This window comes from Chiloscyllium plagiosum, chromosome 9, assembly GCF_004010195.1.
Source record: "Chiloscyllium plagiosum isolate BGI_BamShark_2017 chromosome 9, ASM401019v2, whole genome shotgun sequence".
Classification (NCBI taxonomy): domain Eukaryota; kingdom Metazoa; phylum Chordata; class Chondrichthyes; order Orectolobiformes; family Hemiscylliidae; genus Chiloscyllium; species Chiloscyllium plagiosum.
In genome coordinates this window covers 62,844,899-62,863,400 of record NC_057718.1, presented here as the reverse complement: position 1 = coordinate 62,863,400, position 18,502 = coordinate 62,844,899, and the positions used below count along the sequence as shown (strand labels likewise).

The window sequence follows — 18,502 nt, the reverse complement described above, 5'->3', positions numbered from 1 at the left end:
CCTTCCTATCGGAAAGATGTTGTGAAACTTGAAAGGGTTCAGAAAAGATTTACAAGGATGTTGCCAGGGTTGGAGGATTTGAGCTATAGGGAGAGGCTGAACAGGCTGGGGCTGGTTTCCCTGGAGCATCGGAGGCTGAGGGGTGACCTTATAGAGGTTTACAAAATTATGAGGAGCATGGATAGGGTAAATAGGCAAAGTCTTTTCCTGGGGTCGGGGGGCTCCAGAACTAGAGGGCATAGGTTTAGGGTGAGATGGGAAAGATATAAAAGAGACCTAAGGGGCAACGTTTTCGCGCAGAGGGTGGTACGTGTATGGAATGAGCTGCCAGAGGAAGTGGTGGAGGCTGGTACAATTTCAGCATTTAAGAGGCATTTGGATGGGTATATGAATAGGAAGGGTTTGGAGGGATATGGGCTAAGTGCTGGCAGGTGGGACTAGATTAGGTTGGGATATCTGGTCGGAATGGACGGGTTGAACCGAAGGGTCTGTTTCTATGCTGTACATCTCAATACCTCTAAGTAGCAAAGAGGATTAATGAGGGCAGAGCGGTAGACATGATCTATGTGGACTTCAGTCAAGCGTTTGACAAGGTTCTCTATGAGAGACTGGTTAGCAAGGTTCGATCTCATGGTATATGTGGAGAACTAGCCATCTGGATACAGAACTGGCTCAAATGTAGAAGACAGAGGGTGATGGTGGAGGGTTGATTTTCAGACTAGAGGCCTGTGACCAGTGGAATACCACAATGATCAGTACTGGGTCCACTGCTTTTTGTCATTTATATAAATGATTTTGATCTAAGCATAAGAGGCATAGTTAGTAAGTTTGTGGATGACACCAAAATTGGAGGTGTAGTGGACAGCGAAGAAGGTTACCTCAGATTACAACAGGATCCTGATTAGATGGGCCAATGAGCTGAAGTTGCAGATGGAGTTTAATTTAGATAAATGTGGGGTGCTGCATTTTGGGAAAGCAAATCTTAGGAGGATTTATACACTTAATGGTAAGGTCCTAGGGAGTGTTGCTGAATACAGAGACTTTGGGGTGCAGGTTCATAGCTCCTTGAAAGTGGAGTCGCAGGTGGATGGGATAGTGAAGAAGGCATTTTGTATGCTTTCCTGTATTGAGTACAGGGATTGGGAGGTCATGTTGCAGCTATACAAGACATTGGTTTGGCCACTTTTGGAATATTGCATGCAGTTCTGGTCTCCTTCCTATCAGAAAGATGTTGTGAAACTTGAGAGAGTTCAGAAAAGTTTTACAAGGATTTTGCCAGAGTTGGAGAATATGAGCTGTAGGGGGAGGTTGGATAGGCTGGGGCTGTTTTCCCTGGAGCGTCGGAGGCTGAGGGGTGACGTTATAGATCATGAGGGGCTTGGATAGGACCCAAAGTCTCTTCCCCTGGGGTGGGGGAGTCCAGAACTGGAGGGCATAGGTTTAGGGTGAGAGGGGAAAGATATAAAAGAGACCTAAGGGGCAACGTTTTCACGCAGAGAGTGGTACATGTATGGAACAAGTTGCCAGAGGAAGTGATGGAGGCTTGTATGATTGCAGCATTTAAAGGCATTTGGATGCGTATATGAATAGGAAGGGTTTAGAGAGATATGGGCTGGGTGCTGGCATGTGGGACTAGATTGGGTTGGGATATCTGGTCGGCATGGACGAATTGGACCGAAGGGTCTCTTTCCGTGCTGTACATCTCTATGACTCTAAAACCATTTTGATTACGGAGTTTCCAAATGAACTGCCGCTACTCCCTTAATAATTGATTCCAAACATCAGCTTCACTGCTTCCTGCTTATCTTTCCTCTCATTCTTGAATAGGACTTCTGCAATTTTGGTTTTCAATCTGCTGCAACTGGCCCAGACTCTAGGGAATATTGAAAAATTACTACCATTTTGGGAATTTTTTTTTTCCCCAAGAACTCCTTTTGAAGTCTTCTCAAGGGTTATACTTTGGTTTTCAGGGGCTCCTTTTTCATTCCTACTTTTTGTATTGGACAATGCAATCATGTAATAACATTGCCTTGCTGAAGTTAATTTTTGTAAGGCATTCTTTAGATAGTTAAAATAACATAGTTACTATAGATTGTATATGTATATATTAAATCTTGCAATTTTTGTCCCTTTTCCCAAACACCTCTCCCACCTTCACTCAGCAGCTGTGGAAACAACTGCATACATATCGTTCAAGCAGGTTAGGTGATGATTTCTTTTGGTTTGTTCTGACCTGGTTTTACGATTTTGGACACAGCTAGAACAAATCAGTCTTTCTACCTCTGTATTCACAATGCAGTTAAAATTAAAATGAAAACCTTCAAAGATCCAGGCATTTTGAATAACCAATCCCATATCTGTGAATGATCAATTTGTAACACTAGCTTATAGCTTAAATACAATATTTAGCAATTTATTAATGATACAGTAATTTTAGCACAGTAAAATTAAGCAACAACGTCATCTAATTGTCTATGATTTACCCAGTCATTTTTGTTTCCAGCCCCATTCACACACAAGACAGACAAACACCGTTAAGGATAAATAAAAGACAATAACAATCAAGCCAGATTACTAAAATGGTTTTCCTGTTGTGTTATTCCAGACTCAATAATGATTCTTGGTTTATTTTTCTGAAGACCTCAATCAAGCATTCAGAGGCAGTCAGTTGTAAACTTTGTTTCTACTATCTGAAACTTTCGGTAGCTGATAATTGGAGGTTATGCAGGGAGCTTTCAAGTCTTCATGCTGTTGCATCAAAAGCCAGACTCCTCTCCATTGAGAAAACAGTCCAAAACCCAGTTCAGAACTCTGGCTTCTCCCTCTTAAACTGACTGCCTCCCCACAAGGTTCCAGTTGCTATTCAACGTCTGCCATCTGCTTGGGCACAAGGTCTGTCCCAGACTTCCTCTACTTTTTGTCATTTACATAAATGATTTGGATGCGAGCATAAGAGGTACAGTTAGTAAGTTTGCAGATGACACCAAAATTGGAGGTGTAGTGGACAGCAAAGAAGGTTACTTCAGATTACAACGGAATCTTGATCAGATGGGCCAATGGGCTGAGAAGTGGCAGATATTTGAGCTCTGCAGCTACTTCATTTAATACATACCATTTCTGACACGCCATGAAGGATTTACCAGCTGTTCATGCCCTTAATTTTCATGGTATTTCTTTGTTTTAAATTCTTACCCTCTCCCTTTTACTCCTGGAATTTCTGCTTTGATACAAAAATTAGTTCAAAGTCTCCACCATTTTGATGGTTTTTTTAATTATTTCCGAGCCACGTCTTGTATGGCACAATATTTACTTTAGCTAATCTTTTTTATTTATATGTGGAAACACTTGCTGTCCTTTAATATTGCTTGCCAGTTTACTGTTTTATACTTTAGAACATAGAACATTACAACGTAATACAGGCCCTTCGGCCCTTGATGTTGTGCCAATCTGTGGAACCAATCTGAAGCCCTTCTGTCCTACACTATTCCAGTTTCATTCATATGTTTGTCCAATGACCATTTAAATGCCCTTTAATTTGGCGAGTCTACTACTGTTGTAGGCAGTCTGTTCCATGCCCCTACTACTTTAAGAAACTACCTCTGATGTCTATCATATATCTATCACCCCTCAATTTAAAGCTATGTCCCCTCATGCTAGCCATCACCATCTGAGGAAAACGGTTCTCACTGTCCACCCTATCTAACCCTTTAATTACTTATATGTCTCAATTAAGTCACCTCTCAACCTTCTCTCTAATGAAAACAGCCTCAAGTCCCTCAGCCTTTCCTCGTAAGACCTTCCCTCCATTCCAGGCAATATCCTGGTGAATCTCCTCTGAATCCTTTCCAAAACTTCCACATCCTTCCTACACCGTGCTCCAAGTGCGGCCGCACCAGAGTTTTGTACTGCTCCAGCGTATCCTCGTGGCTCTGAAACTCAATCCCTCTACCAATAAAAGCTAACACACCATATGCCTCCTTATCAACCCTACTGACCTAGGAGGCAACTTTCAGGGTCTATGTACATGGACACCAAGATCTCTCTGCACATCTACACGACCAAGAATCTTACCATTAACCCAGTACTCTTTTTATTTCTGTTGCTCCTTCCAAAGTGAATCACCTCACACTTTCCCACATTAAACTCCATTTGCCGGCTCTCAGCACAGCTCTGCAGCTTATCTATGTCCCTCTGTAACCCACAACATCCTTTGGCACTATCTACAACTCCACTGACCTTACTGTCATCCGCAAATTTGCTAACCTATCCTCCTAAGCCCTCATGTAGGTCATTTATAAAAATGACAAACAACAGTGGGCCCAAAACAGATCCTTGCGGAACACCACTAGTAACTGAACTCCAGGATGAACATTTCCCATCAACCACCACCCTCTGTCGTCTTTCAGCAAGCTAATTTCTGATCCTAACTGCTAAATCACCCTCAATCCCATACCTCTGTATTTTGTGCAATAGCCTATTGTGGGGAACCTTATCAAATGCTTTAGTGAAATTCATATACGCCACATCAACCACTTTACCTTCATCCACCTGTTTGGTCACTATCTCAAAGAACTCAATAAGGTTTGAGCGGCATGACTTACCCTTCACAAAACCATGTTGACTATCCCCAGTCAACCTTTTCCTCTTTAGATGATTATAAATCTTATTTCTTATCACCTATTCCAACATTTTACCCACAACTGAAATAAGGCTCACAGGTCTATAATTACCAGGATTGTCTCTACTCCCCTTCTTGAACAAGTCTTCTATCACTATTCCTGTAGACAATGATGACATAAACATCAAAGCCAAAGACTCTGCCATCACCTCCTTGGCTTCCCAGAAAATCCTAGGATAAATCCCATCCAGTCCAAGGGACTTAATTATTTTCATACTTTCCAGAATTGCTAACACCACCTCCTTGTGAACCTCAATCCCTTCTAGTCCAGTAGCCAGTATCTCAGTATTTGCTCAACAACATTGTCTTTTTCCAATGTGAATACTGATGGAAAGTATTAATTTTGCGCTTCTCCTATCTCCTCGGACTCTATACACAACTTCTCACTACTATCCTTGATTGGCCCTAATCTTTCTCTCATCTTTCTTTTGTATTCCTGATATACTTATAGAAAGGTTTACATTTTCCTTGATCCTATCCGCCAACGATTCCTCATGCACAACTTCTCACTACTATCCTTGATTGGCTCTCATCTTTCTTTTGTATTCCTGATATACTTATAGAAAGGTTTACATTTTCCTTGATCCTATCCGCCAACGATTCCTCATGACCCCTCCTGGCTTCTCTCAGCTCTCTCTTTAAGTATTTCCTGGCTAACTTGTAATTCTCGCATGTCCTAACTGAGCCTTTATGTTTCACCCTAACATAAGCCGCCGCTGCCTTCCTCTTGACACGAAATTCAACTCTTTACTAAACCATGGCTCCCTTGCTCAACCGCTTCCTGCCTGTCTGGCAGGTGCATACTTAACAAGGACACGCAGTAGCTGTTCCTTGAATAAGCTCCACATTTCAATTGTGTCCATCCCCTGCAGTTTCCTTCCCCATCCTATGCATCCTAACTCTTGCCTAATCACATCGTAATTGCCTTCCCCCCAGCTATAACTCTTGTCCTACAGTACATATCTATCCCTTTTCATCGCTGAAGTAAACTTAACCGAAATGTGGTCACTATCACCAAAGTGCTCACCTACCTCCAAATCTAACACATGCCTGGATTCATTACCTAGAACAAATCCAATGTGGCCTCACCCCTTGTTGGCTTGTTTACATACTGTGTCAGGAAGCCATCCTGCACACATTTGACAAAACCTGACCCATCTGAAGAGGCTACTACAGTTGCAACATTTAAAAGGCATCTGGATGGGTATATGAATAGGAAGGATTTGGAGGGATATGGGCCGGGTGCTGGCCGGTGGGACTAGTTTGGGTTGGGATATCTGGTCGGCATGGATGAGTTAGACTGAAGGGTCTGTTTCCATGCTTGACATCTCTAAAGTACTCAAACTATCGTATTTCCACTCAATATTTGGAAAGCTAAAGTCCCCCATTACAACTACCCTGTTACACTCGTTCCTATCCAGAATTATCTTTGCAATCCTTTCCTCTAATTCTCTGGAAGTATCCAGAGGCTTATAGAAACTCCCAACAGGGTGACCTCTCCTTTCCTGTTTCTGACCTGAGCCAATACTACTTCAGTAGACGAGTCCTCAAATGTCCTTTCTGTCACTGTAATACTGGCCTTGACTAACAATGCCACACCATCTCCTCTTTTACCATCTTGTCTGTTCTTACTGAAACCACTAAATCCTGGAACCTGCAACAGCCGTTCCTGTTCCTGCTCTATCCATGTCTCCAAACTTACCACAACATCGAAGTCCCACGAGCCAACCTATGCTGCAAGTTCACCCACCTTATTCCGGATGCTCCTTGTGTTGAAGTAGACACACTTCAAACCACCTTCCTGTTTGCCAGTGAACTCTTGTAACCTTGAAACCTCATTTCTGACCTTACCACTCTCACCCACCTCCTGTACACTGGAGCTACAATTTAGGTTCCCCCCCCCCGCTGAATTAGTTTAACCCCCCCCCCCCCCCCAAAGAGATTAGCAAATTCCAAATCAATAAATTAGACTGTTTGCCAAAATGTTCTTCTGTTAAATAAGAAGATATTATTAGATATCCGTGTTAATGGATATAAAAACCTGAGACAAAATCAATGTCTGGTGCAGATGGGAAGTACGGTGTTTCAAGGCTTTTGAATTTATTTAAACGTATTTAAATTTGAATTGTACGTTGATCATGTGGAAGACAGATCCCAGCACATGGGCCCCATGGCATGCTCATGCTGTAGATTCTTGTATGGTTTCAATTTGCTTTCAAATTTAAGGGCAAAGGAGCCAATTGCTACATGTTACATTACAGAGAACAGTTAATAAATGCCAGCACCAATTCTAATTTGAGGTTTGTCAAAGAATGGGAGTGGTGCGAAGGTGGAACTTTCTGCAGAAGAAATGATGGCCAGAATTTTTCCAGTACAAGTATCAAACCTCATTTTCATCAACTAAAGCTAATTTGTAATGTTCTCCATGTTTTAGTTTGTTGCTGCTGGCGGACTTCAGCAACTGTTGGAAATTTTTCTGTCAGGGATTCTGGAGCCCAAAGAGCAAGAATCCTGGACTGTGGTAAGTGTCCCCATGTTTTAGTTATTGTGTGTACCTTTCACAGATTTTTTTTATTAATGGTTATTTTTGTTAGGTAAATCTACAACAGAATTAAACAATGATATGAAAATATCTTGTTACTAAAAATGTGTGTATGTAGTATTGACATTTTAAAACATTTCTTTGTGGGGTGAAAGCACCACTGGTAAGGCGAACATTCATTGTCCATCCCTAACTGCATCCGAAAGGGTGGTGGTGAGCCACTTGTTTGAATCATATCAGTCAGTATGTTCACTGATCAATTTTTTTTTTGTCAGATGTGTGGCTTGAAGAGCAATTTGCAGCTGGTGGTATTCCTATATGTTTGCCGTTCTACTTGTAGTTTTGTGAATATCTTTGTTATTCTTGTCTTCATTGTCCTTACCTGTTTCTTGGTTTTAATGAAGGAATCAAATTCTGAAATATTTTACTTCAATTATTGATAGTGAGAATAAGGTGTTGTTTTATTAAATCAAACATTTTTGAATTAATCATATTATGATATTCCTAGCCAATGAGTATTCAAAAATAAAAGAATCATTCTGATGCCAAGGGGAAGGAAACTACTGGTCAAAGATTTCATAATTTATTACACTTAATGTTTTAAAATAACTAAAAATATTGTTATTCTAATAGAAAAGTAAACTTCACTTTAGTCAATATAGTGTTACATTCCACTCATTTTTGGGAGCCATCCAGTCACTATTGAGATGGATTCATCAGCAGCCATTTCACTTTTGAAGCTGGTTATTTACCATCAATAAGATACATGTTCTGAGAACCTCCTTCAGTTGAATCCTGACAATCCTTATGGCACAGAATCCACAAAGACTTATTTCTTGCAGCTCTTTAAACATTCTTGGGGGAAGCCAGTAAAGAGATACTATGTTTATAGAGGGTAAGGGAAGTCAGGTGCTGCAGGGACTTGGGTGGGGGGGTAAAAAATCATCTGTAGAAGCTGAACAACTCTCAGGAATGTACTGGCCAAATTTGCTGATGCTTCTTTATGACTGTCTAAGTACGCATATTGTGTTGGCTTTGTTGGCAAAAATGCAGACTGTTGAACAGCCTTCGTGGAAGGAATCTGGGAAAAGTGCTGTCTTAGGTGGTTGGTCATCATGTGGCAAAAAATAACAGTAATCATTAGTCTTGATTCAATCAGAATCCTATCCACTTCCTGTCTTGCACTCTCTGCTGTTTTCAAATTTGTAACATGCCGTAACATAGTCATTGCGTCATACCCTGAAACCTGCTTCAACACCTGGATCCGTTCGAAGACTGTCAAACAGAAAACTGTAATAGTTGTGGAGCTGTACAGCTTGGAAACAGACGCTTTGTTCCAACTAGTCCATGCGATCAGATATCTTAAATTAATCTAGTCCCATTTGGCCCATTCCATTTTAAACCCTTCCAATTCATGTATCCATCTGGATGCCTTTTATATGTTGTAATTCAGCCAGCCTTCTCCACTTTCTCTGACCTGGTGCAAAAGAAGATGATTATTGTGGTTGGAGGTCAGTCATCTCAGTTCCAGGATCTTTCTGCAGGAGTAGTGTCCTAGGCCCAACCATCTTGAACTACTTCATCAATGACCTTCCCTCCATCACAAGGTCACAAGTGGGGTGTTCAGTATTGATTGTGTAATGTTCTTAACTCCTCGAGAGAACCGAGCCATCACCCCATACTATTCAATGTCATTACCATCACTGAATCCCAGCTATCAGCACCTTGGGGGCTATCATTGTTCAGAAACTGAACTGGACCAGTTATATGAATACTACAATTACAAAAGCAGATCAGAGGCTAAAAATCCTGCAGCAAGTAACTCACCACCTGACTACCAAAGTCTGGCCACCATCTGCAAAGCTCAAGTCAGGAGTGTGATGGATTGCTCCCTGCTTGCCTGGAAGAGTGCAGCTCCAATAGCACTCAAGAAGCTTGACGGCATCCAGGACAAAAACAGTCTATTTATGGCATCACATCCATGGACATTCACTCCCTCCAACAACTGACACTACAGCAGCAATGTGTATCATCCACTGCAAAGATTTACCAAATCTCCTCACACATCTTCCAAACTCATGACCACTTTCATCTAGCACATCATGGGAACACTACCCACGCAAGTTCCCCTGCAAGCCACTCTCCATCCTCACTTAAAAATATATTGCTGTTTCTTCAGTGTGGTTGGGTCAAAATCCTGGAAGTCCCTCCCTAATGCTGCTGTGTCTGCCTACAGCACATGAATTGCAGCAGTTGAAGAGGCAGCTCACTACCATCTTCTCGAGCAACTAGGGATAGGCAATAAACGCTGGTCAGCCAACAATGCTCACATCCCATGAGTGAACAAAAATAAGTTAAACTCTTGCATTTACAGAAAGATACTTTTTTTTTGGCTCGTTAACCTGTCTGGATTTGAATGCTGATACTACAGTTTAAAGGACAGTGTTTTAACACATCTGTGATTAAATCATAACTAACCCTTTGATCTCAAAGGTTGTCAGTGTTAGTTTTAAAATAGTAAAGCAAGACTTGTGTTGTAGGACATTAAACACTAATTGAATTATAAACTAGAAGAAGATTATGGCAAAATAGAGCCATAAATTGGTGATTGCAGTGTAGCAATTCAGTCAAAAACTGCAACTGGTTGTGAAAATTACATTCAATCTTTCCCCTAAATTGGGTTTTGAAATATTGTGTGTGTGTTGAATGGAGCATGTTGGGATACAAGCCAGAATCATTTGCAACTGCTTTAAGTTCAGATTATGGCTAATAGTTGTATGTTCATTTATATGAAATGTTTTCAGCATGGGTAATAGAGAAAATCTTATTGTTGATTTTGTTTTTACTGGTAATAGTTTAGTGCATCGCTTCTAAATAGAAGTTTATACTGACCTGTTTGCTTTCTTTAGAAGACCAATACTGATGCTATTTTTTCAAACAGTGTTTAAAAATTGAGTTTGATTTAGTTACTATCTTGCATATTCCCAGTGGCAGCTGGACTGCCTTGCTTGTCTGCTGAAGCTAATGTGCCAGTTTGCAGTTGATCCAGTTGACTTGGATCTGGCTTATCACGATATCTATGCCTGGTCTGGTATATCTGACAGCCATAGGAAAAGGACTTGGCCTGGTAAATCAAGAAAAGGAGCTGGAGATCATGGGAAAGGATTGCATATACCTCGTTTGACTGAGGCTAGTACCTTTTTCTAATTATTTTGCTATTTTATCAAGCTTCATCTGTAAATGTAGTTGATGGTATTGCACTTTGTGTCAGAGGAAATACAACTTTTCCTTTTATTTTTAGGTGTTTCTTGGTTTGGTGCATGGATCAAGTTTGATTTATCGATTAATGTCTGTTGCTTACACCTATAGCAACTTGGCTCATAGGTAATTTTTAAAAAATATTTTAAATTTATTTTTGCACTGTTTCAACAAGGGAATACCTGAAAGACTTCTAAAATATTGGGCTAAATCCTCCTGGAGAAACAATAGCACGTTAGTAACATACATAATTAATCATTTTCAAATTAGCCAGCAAGTTCAGGAAATGAAGCAGTACGTCATGAGATGCAAAGCCAAATAACTTGCTTTTTAATTATCACATTTTCTGGTATATTCAAGAATTTCCTGAACTTGTAAGCACTTGCCCCAAAATGTTGAACTCATAATAGAATGAAGCACCCCGTTTAATAATTTATTAATTAAATGGAAATTTCTCTAATCCAGAAAGATCTCAGTGTTAAAGTTTTATCTGTTATTAAATTGTTATTAGAAATATAACAATAATTTAAACCTTTTATAAAATCCCTTTTGTGTGTGTCTCTCTCCCTCTCACTCTCAATTCAATCTTTTTAATATTTCGATTTGCCTCTAGTATTGACTTTAAACCTTCTCCTATTTCTTTCCTATACTTAAAATCTCATTAGTAAAACAGAATCTTTTAGATTTTTAAATTTTTAAATGTTCTAAATGCTCTGACACAGTTGTACTGTTAATTAGCTCATACTTCAACAAGTTGTTCTATAAAAAAGACTTTGAAGCTTAAAGATGTAGGGAAAGGCCTGAGTAATAGAAACGCTGCAAGATTTTCCTGCTCCAGCAAGATTTAGCCCATTACAATTGCAACAAATTATATTTCACAAATAATTTAAGGAGCTTATTTATCAATTTTTGTTCTTTTTTAAATTAAAATTACAGAGTGCTTAAAGCTCAGTCAGATCACCGGTCCAGGCATGAGGGTATGTTATTTATACATCAGTTTATAATAGTCCATTGTTACTAAACTTAAACATCTGTGAGTTTATTACTTGCAATTTATTTATCATAATGTTTCGTCGTGTCAAGGTAATTTGTTAGAAGCTGTTTTATTCATTTTAAATTTCCTTGTTTAAAAAAGCTATTTGCAATAGTTAATTTTTTAATAGTTTGCTGAGATAAATGTGCAGGCATCATAAAGGAAACATTTAAATCTTCTGTCATTGACATCACAAACAATTGAAATACAATTGATGTTAAAACAGAAATTGCCTGAGGAATTCGGTAGGTCTTGCAGCATCTATGGAGAGAAAACAGAGTTAACATTTCAAGTTTAGTGACCCTAAACTCTGCTTTTTCTCCACAGATGCTGCCAGACCTGCTAGGTTCCTCCAGCAACTTCTGTTTTTGTTTGAGATCTTCAACATTTACAGTTCTTTGTTTTTTTTAATGCAGCATTATTTGTATTTTACTAACTGCAAATGAGACATTTAACGGTCAGCTGGGGTTGAGCAAAGTTTATAACTGGTTATATAAAGAAAAAAAACACTAATGTGATTTAAAGACAAAGTTGCTATAGTCTTACCAGACCACAGAAGTCCTACCGTTTCCAGTAATCCCACATTTAGCATGGCCAGTCCACCTAACCTGCATGTCTGTGGGAGGAAACTGGAGCACCCAGTGGAAACCCATGCGGATATGGGGAAAACATGTAAACTGTACACAGACAGTCACCTGAGGCTGAAATCTAACTCTGCTCCCTGACACTTATGAGGCAGCAGTGCTAAGCACTGAACCACTGTGCCGCTCTCATTAGAGAGACAGTTGGTGGTGGTCACCACATCTCAGGTGAGGGAAGAGGCTGAGAAAGCGAATTCGTAACTTCAATCGGTGTGGAAATTGAACCCATTCTATTGGCATCATTCTGCATTGCAAACCAGCCATCCAGCCAATCGAGCTAACTTAATCCCAATAATAAAGAAGTGCACGTCTGTCATATTAACCAGTTTCTTATTTCACATTTCAGTTACTCATTATGCTATGTGGCTATTAGTGAGTTGGGCTCACTGTTGTTCACTGGTCAAATCCAGCCTTGCAGACAGTGAACATCTACATGAATGGTTGAAAAAATTAACTCTTCTTGTACCAGAGGTAAGGCTAAACCTCATACATATGCTATAATACCTAATTATTAGTTGTAATAGATTTTTCTAGTTGCTTGTATAAACTGGTAGTTTCTTTAATATTAAACGTAAGGTATTTTATCAATAATTGACTTCTCTTTGTTCTAGACTTCAGTTCGACATGAAGCTTGCAACGGATTATATAAGTTGTGCCTGTCTGGTTTGGATGGTGGAGAATCGATAAATCGGTCTTTCCTTTTACTAGCTGCATCAACGTTACTTAAGTTTCTTCCTGATGCCCAAGCTTTGAAGCCAGTCAGAGTAAGAATTGTTTTAATCACTTGCAGGATGCTGACCAATAATGAAATGCTTACATATTATTTAATTCTTTTGGTGCTCATTGTCTTATCAGTGATGTCGAGAGTGAATTTAACTCTCAGAAATAGGTGTGCTTGAGTTGGTAGGGATGGTTTTTCAAAATCTCAAATATGAATCCAACCCCCTTAAATTTTACTTCCATTTTCAATTTTATGCAGGTCAGCTTTGTGTGGGCTTTGACAAATTTGACTGCTAAATGGAGTTGAGTATCCAGTAATCAAGTGCCTTTCCATCACTTAGAGTCATAGAGATGTACAGCATGGAAACAGACCCTTCGATCCAACCCGTCCATGCCAACCAGACATCCCAACCCAGTCTAGTCCCACTTGCCAGCACCTGGCCCATATCCCTCCAAACCCTTCCTATTCATTAACCCATCCAAATGCCTCTTAAATGTTGCAATTGTACCAGCCGCCTCCATGTCCGCTGGCAGCTCATTCCAAACACGTACCACCCTCTGTGTGAAAAAGTTGCCCCTTAGGTCTCTCTTATATCTTTCCCAACTCACCCTAAACCTATGTCCTCTAGTTCTGGACTCCCCCACCCCAGGGAAAAGATTTTATCTATTTATCCTATCCATGCCCCTCGTAATTTTGTAAATCTCTATAAGATCACCCCTCAGCCTCCGACACTCCAGGGAAAACAGCCCCAGCCTGTTCAGCCTCTCCCTATAGCTCAAATCCTCCAACCCTGGCAACATCCTTGTAAAACTTTTCTGAACCCTTTCAAGATTCACAACATCTTTCCGATAGGAAGGAGACCAGAATTGCATGCAATATTCCAACAGTGGCCTAACCAATGTCCTGTACAGCCGCAACATGACCTCCCAACTCCTGTACTCAATACTCTGACCAATAAAGGAAAGCATACCAAACGCCTTCTTCACTATCCTATCTACCTGCTGACATCCAAGTCATTTATGTAAATAACAAAAAGTAGAGGGCACAGCACCAATCCTTGTGGCACTCCACTGGTCACAGGCCTCCAGTCAGAAAAACTACCCTCCCACCACCACCCTCTGTCTTCTACCTTTTGAGTCAGTTCTGTCCCCAGATGGCTAGTTCTCCCTGTTTCCGTGAGATCTAACCTTGCTAATCAGTCTCCCATGGAGAACCTTGTCGAATGCCTTACTGAAGCCCATATAGATCACATCTATCACTCTGCCCTCATTAATCCTCTTTGTTACTTCTTCAAAAAACTCAATCAAGTTTGTGAGACATGATTTCCCATGCACAAAGCCATGTTGGCTATCCCGAATCCGTCCTTGCCTTTCCAAATACATGTACATCCTATCCCTCAGGATTCCCTCCAAATACTTGCCCACCACCGATGTCACTGATCTATAATTCCCTGGCTTGTCCTTACCACCTTTCTTAAACAGTGGCACCACATTAGCCAACCTCCAGTCTTCCGGCACTTCACCTGTGACTATCGATGATGCAAGTATCTCAGCAAGAGGCCCAACAATCACTTCTCTAGCTTCCCACAGAGTTCTCGGGTACACCTGATCAGGTCCTGGGGATTTATGCGTTTCAAGACATCCAGCACTTTCTCCTCTGTAATCTGGGCAAGGTGTCACCATCTATTTCCCTACGTTCTATATCTTCCATATCCTTTTCCACAGTAAATATTGATGTGAAATACTCGTTTAGTATCTCCCCCATTTTCTGCAGCTCCACACAAAGCCCGCCTTGCTGATCTTTGAGAGGTCCTATTCTCTCCCTAGTTACTCTTTTGATCTTAATGTATTTGTAAAACCCTTTTGGATCCTCCTTAATTCTATTTGCCAAAGCTATCTCGTGTCCCCTTTTTGCCCTCCTGATTTCCCTCTTAAGTATACTCCTACTGCCTTTATACTCTTCTAAGGATTCACTCAATCTATCCTGTCTATACCTGACATATGCTTGCTTCTTTTTCTTCACCAAACCCTCAATATCTTCAGTCATCCTGCATTCCCTATACCTACCAGCCTTTCCTTTCACCCTAACAGGAATTTACTTTCTCCGGATTCTCATTATCTCATTTCCAAAGGCTTGCCATTTTCTAGCCGTCCCTTTACCTGCAAACATCTGCCCCCAGTCAGCTTTTGAAAGTTCTTGCCTAATACCATCAAAATTAGCCTTTCTCCAATTTAGAACTTCAACTTTTAGATCTGGTCTACCCTTTTCCATCACTATTTTAAATTTAATGGAATTATGGTCGCTGGCCCCAAAGTGCTCCCCCACTGACACCTCAGCCACCTGTCTTGCTTATTCCCCAAGAGTAGGTCAAGTTTTGCACCTTCTCTCGTAGGTACATCCACATACTGAATCAGAGAATTTTCCTGTACAGACTTAACAAATTCCTCTCCATCTAAACCCTTAACACTAAAGCAGTCCCAGCCTACTTGATCTATCCCTTGTTCCTTTGTACTCCCTCACAATAATTTCACTCCTTCAACTTTTATCGATTGTCCAACTGCTGTTCCTAACTTTGTTAATTTTCCCTTACTGATCTCCAATCCCCCACTGGAAAGAACAAGAAAGATTGTGACAAATAATGCAAGAGTCCCCTGTGCATCTGACGCCAATCAATGTTCAGTTGAGAATACTGGTGAAAATTATGGTTCATCTATGGAGTATTAGCCTATGTCCATGGCTCCACGGTTGGTTCAGCTATATAGGGGAGCATGTGGAAGACTGGAACAGCAGTCATGATTGGGGACTATATAGTTAGGAGAACAGACAAGTGTCTCTGTTGCAGATATGAATCAACAATGATCTGGTGCCTCCCTGGTCCCAGGGTCAAAGATATAACTGAGTGACAACATTGCAAAGCATTGTGAAAGTGTCAGGATGCACATTTAGTGTTGTTGTCCACATTGGTACCATAAACACAGATAAAGGTCCAGTGGTCAGAGTTAAGCAGCTAATGAGGAAACTCGCTAGCAGGATCTCAAAGGTATTAATTTCCCGACTGCTCCCAGCAGAAGGTATCCAAATTAAAAGTCCCCCGTTTGGCATGGTTTGGCTTCAGCATTAGCAAACTATGAGAATTGTAAATCTTGTTGAGCATAATGAGATTCACTGTGGCAATGTTTCGTGCAGTACATTACATATCTGACTTGTTTGACATTATTTTTGTGTAAACTCTCTCCCTGTGATGTGATATGATTTTAGAGGTTCATGATCACAGTTGTATCATAGGTAGTCAAACATTTGTCGCAATTTTCTGTTTTTTTGCATTTTGTTAGAGAACAACAGCCTTGATATGATACATTTAGTCAATTAGACAAAGAAAGTTCATGACCATGACAGGTGCAAGCATTTCACTGATCACAAAATCCTATAAGATGGAGCAGTTGGGACTCCGATTTTGAAGTAGTCGAAGTCCCTGACGTTGTGCAATCTTTGTTCTTCCCTTGGGCTGGTTGGAGAAGCTCTTGGTCTTCTCCCAAGAAGTTAATGTTCCTTTTCCCTGGACCTATGTCTTCCTCTCTCCCCACCCACCCATATTTATATTTTGAAGGTTGGCAGTCTTTGCTATGTCAATCACTTGTCTTAACCCTCTCAGCCAATGTTCATCGACAGCTGCCAATAATGCCAAAATGACCTTTGTTCTCTTGCCTGCCTCCATTTGATAGTTGGCTTTTGTAGTGATTGGAGCAAAGTCAGCCAGGTGGACCTCCATAAAATGTGATCAAAGTTTGGGTGAAGATTTGTAGCTCGGGTGCTCGTTGTTGTGGTTCTGTTCGCCGAGTTGGAAATTTTTGTTGCAAACGTTTCGTCCCCTGTCGAGGTGACATCCTCAGTGCTTGGGAGCCTCCTGTGAAGCGCTTCTGTGGTGTTTCCTCCGGCATTTATAGTGGCCTGTCCCTGCCGCTTCCGGTTGTCAGTTTCAGCTGTCCGCTGTAGTGGCCGGTATATTGGGTCCAGGTCGATGTGTTTGTTGATGGAGTTTGTGGATGAGTGCCATGCTTCTAGGAATTCCCTGGCTGTTCTTTGTTTCGCTTGCCCTATAATGGTAGTGTTGTCCCAGTCAAATTCATGTTGATTGTCGTCTACGTGTGTGGCTACTAAGGATAGCATTTCAGAGATGTTCTTGATGTATGGTAGTGTGGCTAGTCCTTTGGGTTGCGGCATGTCCTCGTTCCGTTGTCTTTCTCTTAGGCATCTGTTGATGAAATTGCGCGGGTATCCGTTTTTGGTGAATACATTGTACAGGTGTTCCTCTTCCTCTTTTTGCAGTTCTGGTGTGCTGCAGTGTGTTGTGGCCCTTTTGAATAGTGTCTTGATGCAACTTCGTTTGTGTGTGTTGGGGTGGTTGCTTTCATAGAATGTGAGTTCTCTGATTGGGGCTGTTAAACTGGTCCACTCAGGGAGCCCTGGCTAACAGATATAAATAGAGTGACAGGAGTTTTGTTCAGTCTAGGAACTGGCTCTGAGCTAGCTGCGTTATTGTCATGTATTGTGCACATATAAATACAGGGTGATTTGATGACTGAATACCAGCCTTATGTGGAGTTATTTCACTGGTAACGAGAGTGGGATTAATGATGTGACCATGCAAAAGTGCCTACTAGCTGAAGCTTTACTGGACTTGAAACAGACATTACAGCTGGCTTTGTCATTAGAAAATGTGGCAAGTGGAACTTATGAGTTACAGGGTCTTCCAACTGAAGTGGACACGCTTGCCAGACTAACTGAGCTTAGGGAGCATTACTTGAGTGAAGATAATTGCATAGCCTCACTCAGGGCATATCCTGAACAGAGGGACTCCAGATCAGCCCATAGCAAAATCACAAAACTAAGCCAAGCCTCAGCTAAACAGTTAAAATTCCTTGACGATCTGGGCTGGCAGGCAATTGTAGTTTAGACAACAGAAGAGTCCCACTTGATCTGAATTGAGTAAGAGAAGTCATAAGCCAGTATCCAGGAGAGTGTACAAGCTGGAAAGTTTACCTCCAGCTGGTTTGGAACAGTTAAATTGCTCAGCAAAATCCAAATCCGAATCGATCAAAATAATGGTTAAGTGATCACCCAGTTCTTGTGGAGGTTGATACCAGTCCGACTGTATCAGTGATTGCAGAACTGGTCTTTAACAAAATTCGCTCTGGACTCCAACTTTGAGTTTGTGTACAATCTCGGCCAGGCTGAGAATCCATACTGGACAACCCCTACAAATTAAGAGTACACGTTTGCCTCTGGCCTCTTACTAGAAGCAGCTGGTTCAGTTACCACTGACTGTGGTAAAAGGCTCGGGCCCAACTCTGATGGGGCAAAATTGGTTGAGAAAGATTCACCTTGATTGGTTCAACATTTTTCAATTAGAAAATGACTGCCTGTCAGAATCCATGGGTTCTACCCCTCCGCCTAGTTTTGAAGAAACCTGTGAGGGCGCGATGGACACGGCAGATGTTGCAGCCCCAACATCGCTGTTACCGCCTGAAGAAGATGAATTTCGGCCGAGATGTTCAGAGTGCAAGAGGCAGGCTACGGTCCACAGTATTCAGGCAGAGTCGGAAGAACAGATTTGGTGCGACAAAGCCTC

At 41.1% G+C, this 18,502-nt stretch overlaps 1 protein-coding gene across 5 annotated transcripts in view; it reads left to right on the top strand.

Moving 5' to 3' along the window:
- The window catches only part of usp34 (ubiquitin specific peptidase 34), a 371,687-nt gene that overhangs the window by 195,412 nt on the left and 157,773 nt on the right, over positions 1-18,502 (top strand). For all 5 annotated transcript variants that reach the window (XM_043696074.1, XM_043696076.1, XM_043696075.1 and 2 more), the window contains 6 exons: positions 7,113-7,199; positions 10,209-10,409; positions 10,522-10,604; positions 11,415-11,455; positions 12,499-12,623; positions 12,764-12,916. In XM_043696074.1, the coding sequence (XP_043552009.1) occupies positions 7,113-7,199; positions 10,209-10,409; positions 10,522-10,604; positions 11,415-11,455; positions 12,499-12,623; positions 12,764-12,916 (690 nt within the window). The remainder of the gene's footprint in view (positions 1-7,112; positions 7,200-10,208; positions 10,410-10,521; positions 10,605-11,414; positions 11,456-12,498; positions 12,624-12,763; positions 12,917-18,502) is intronic.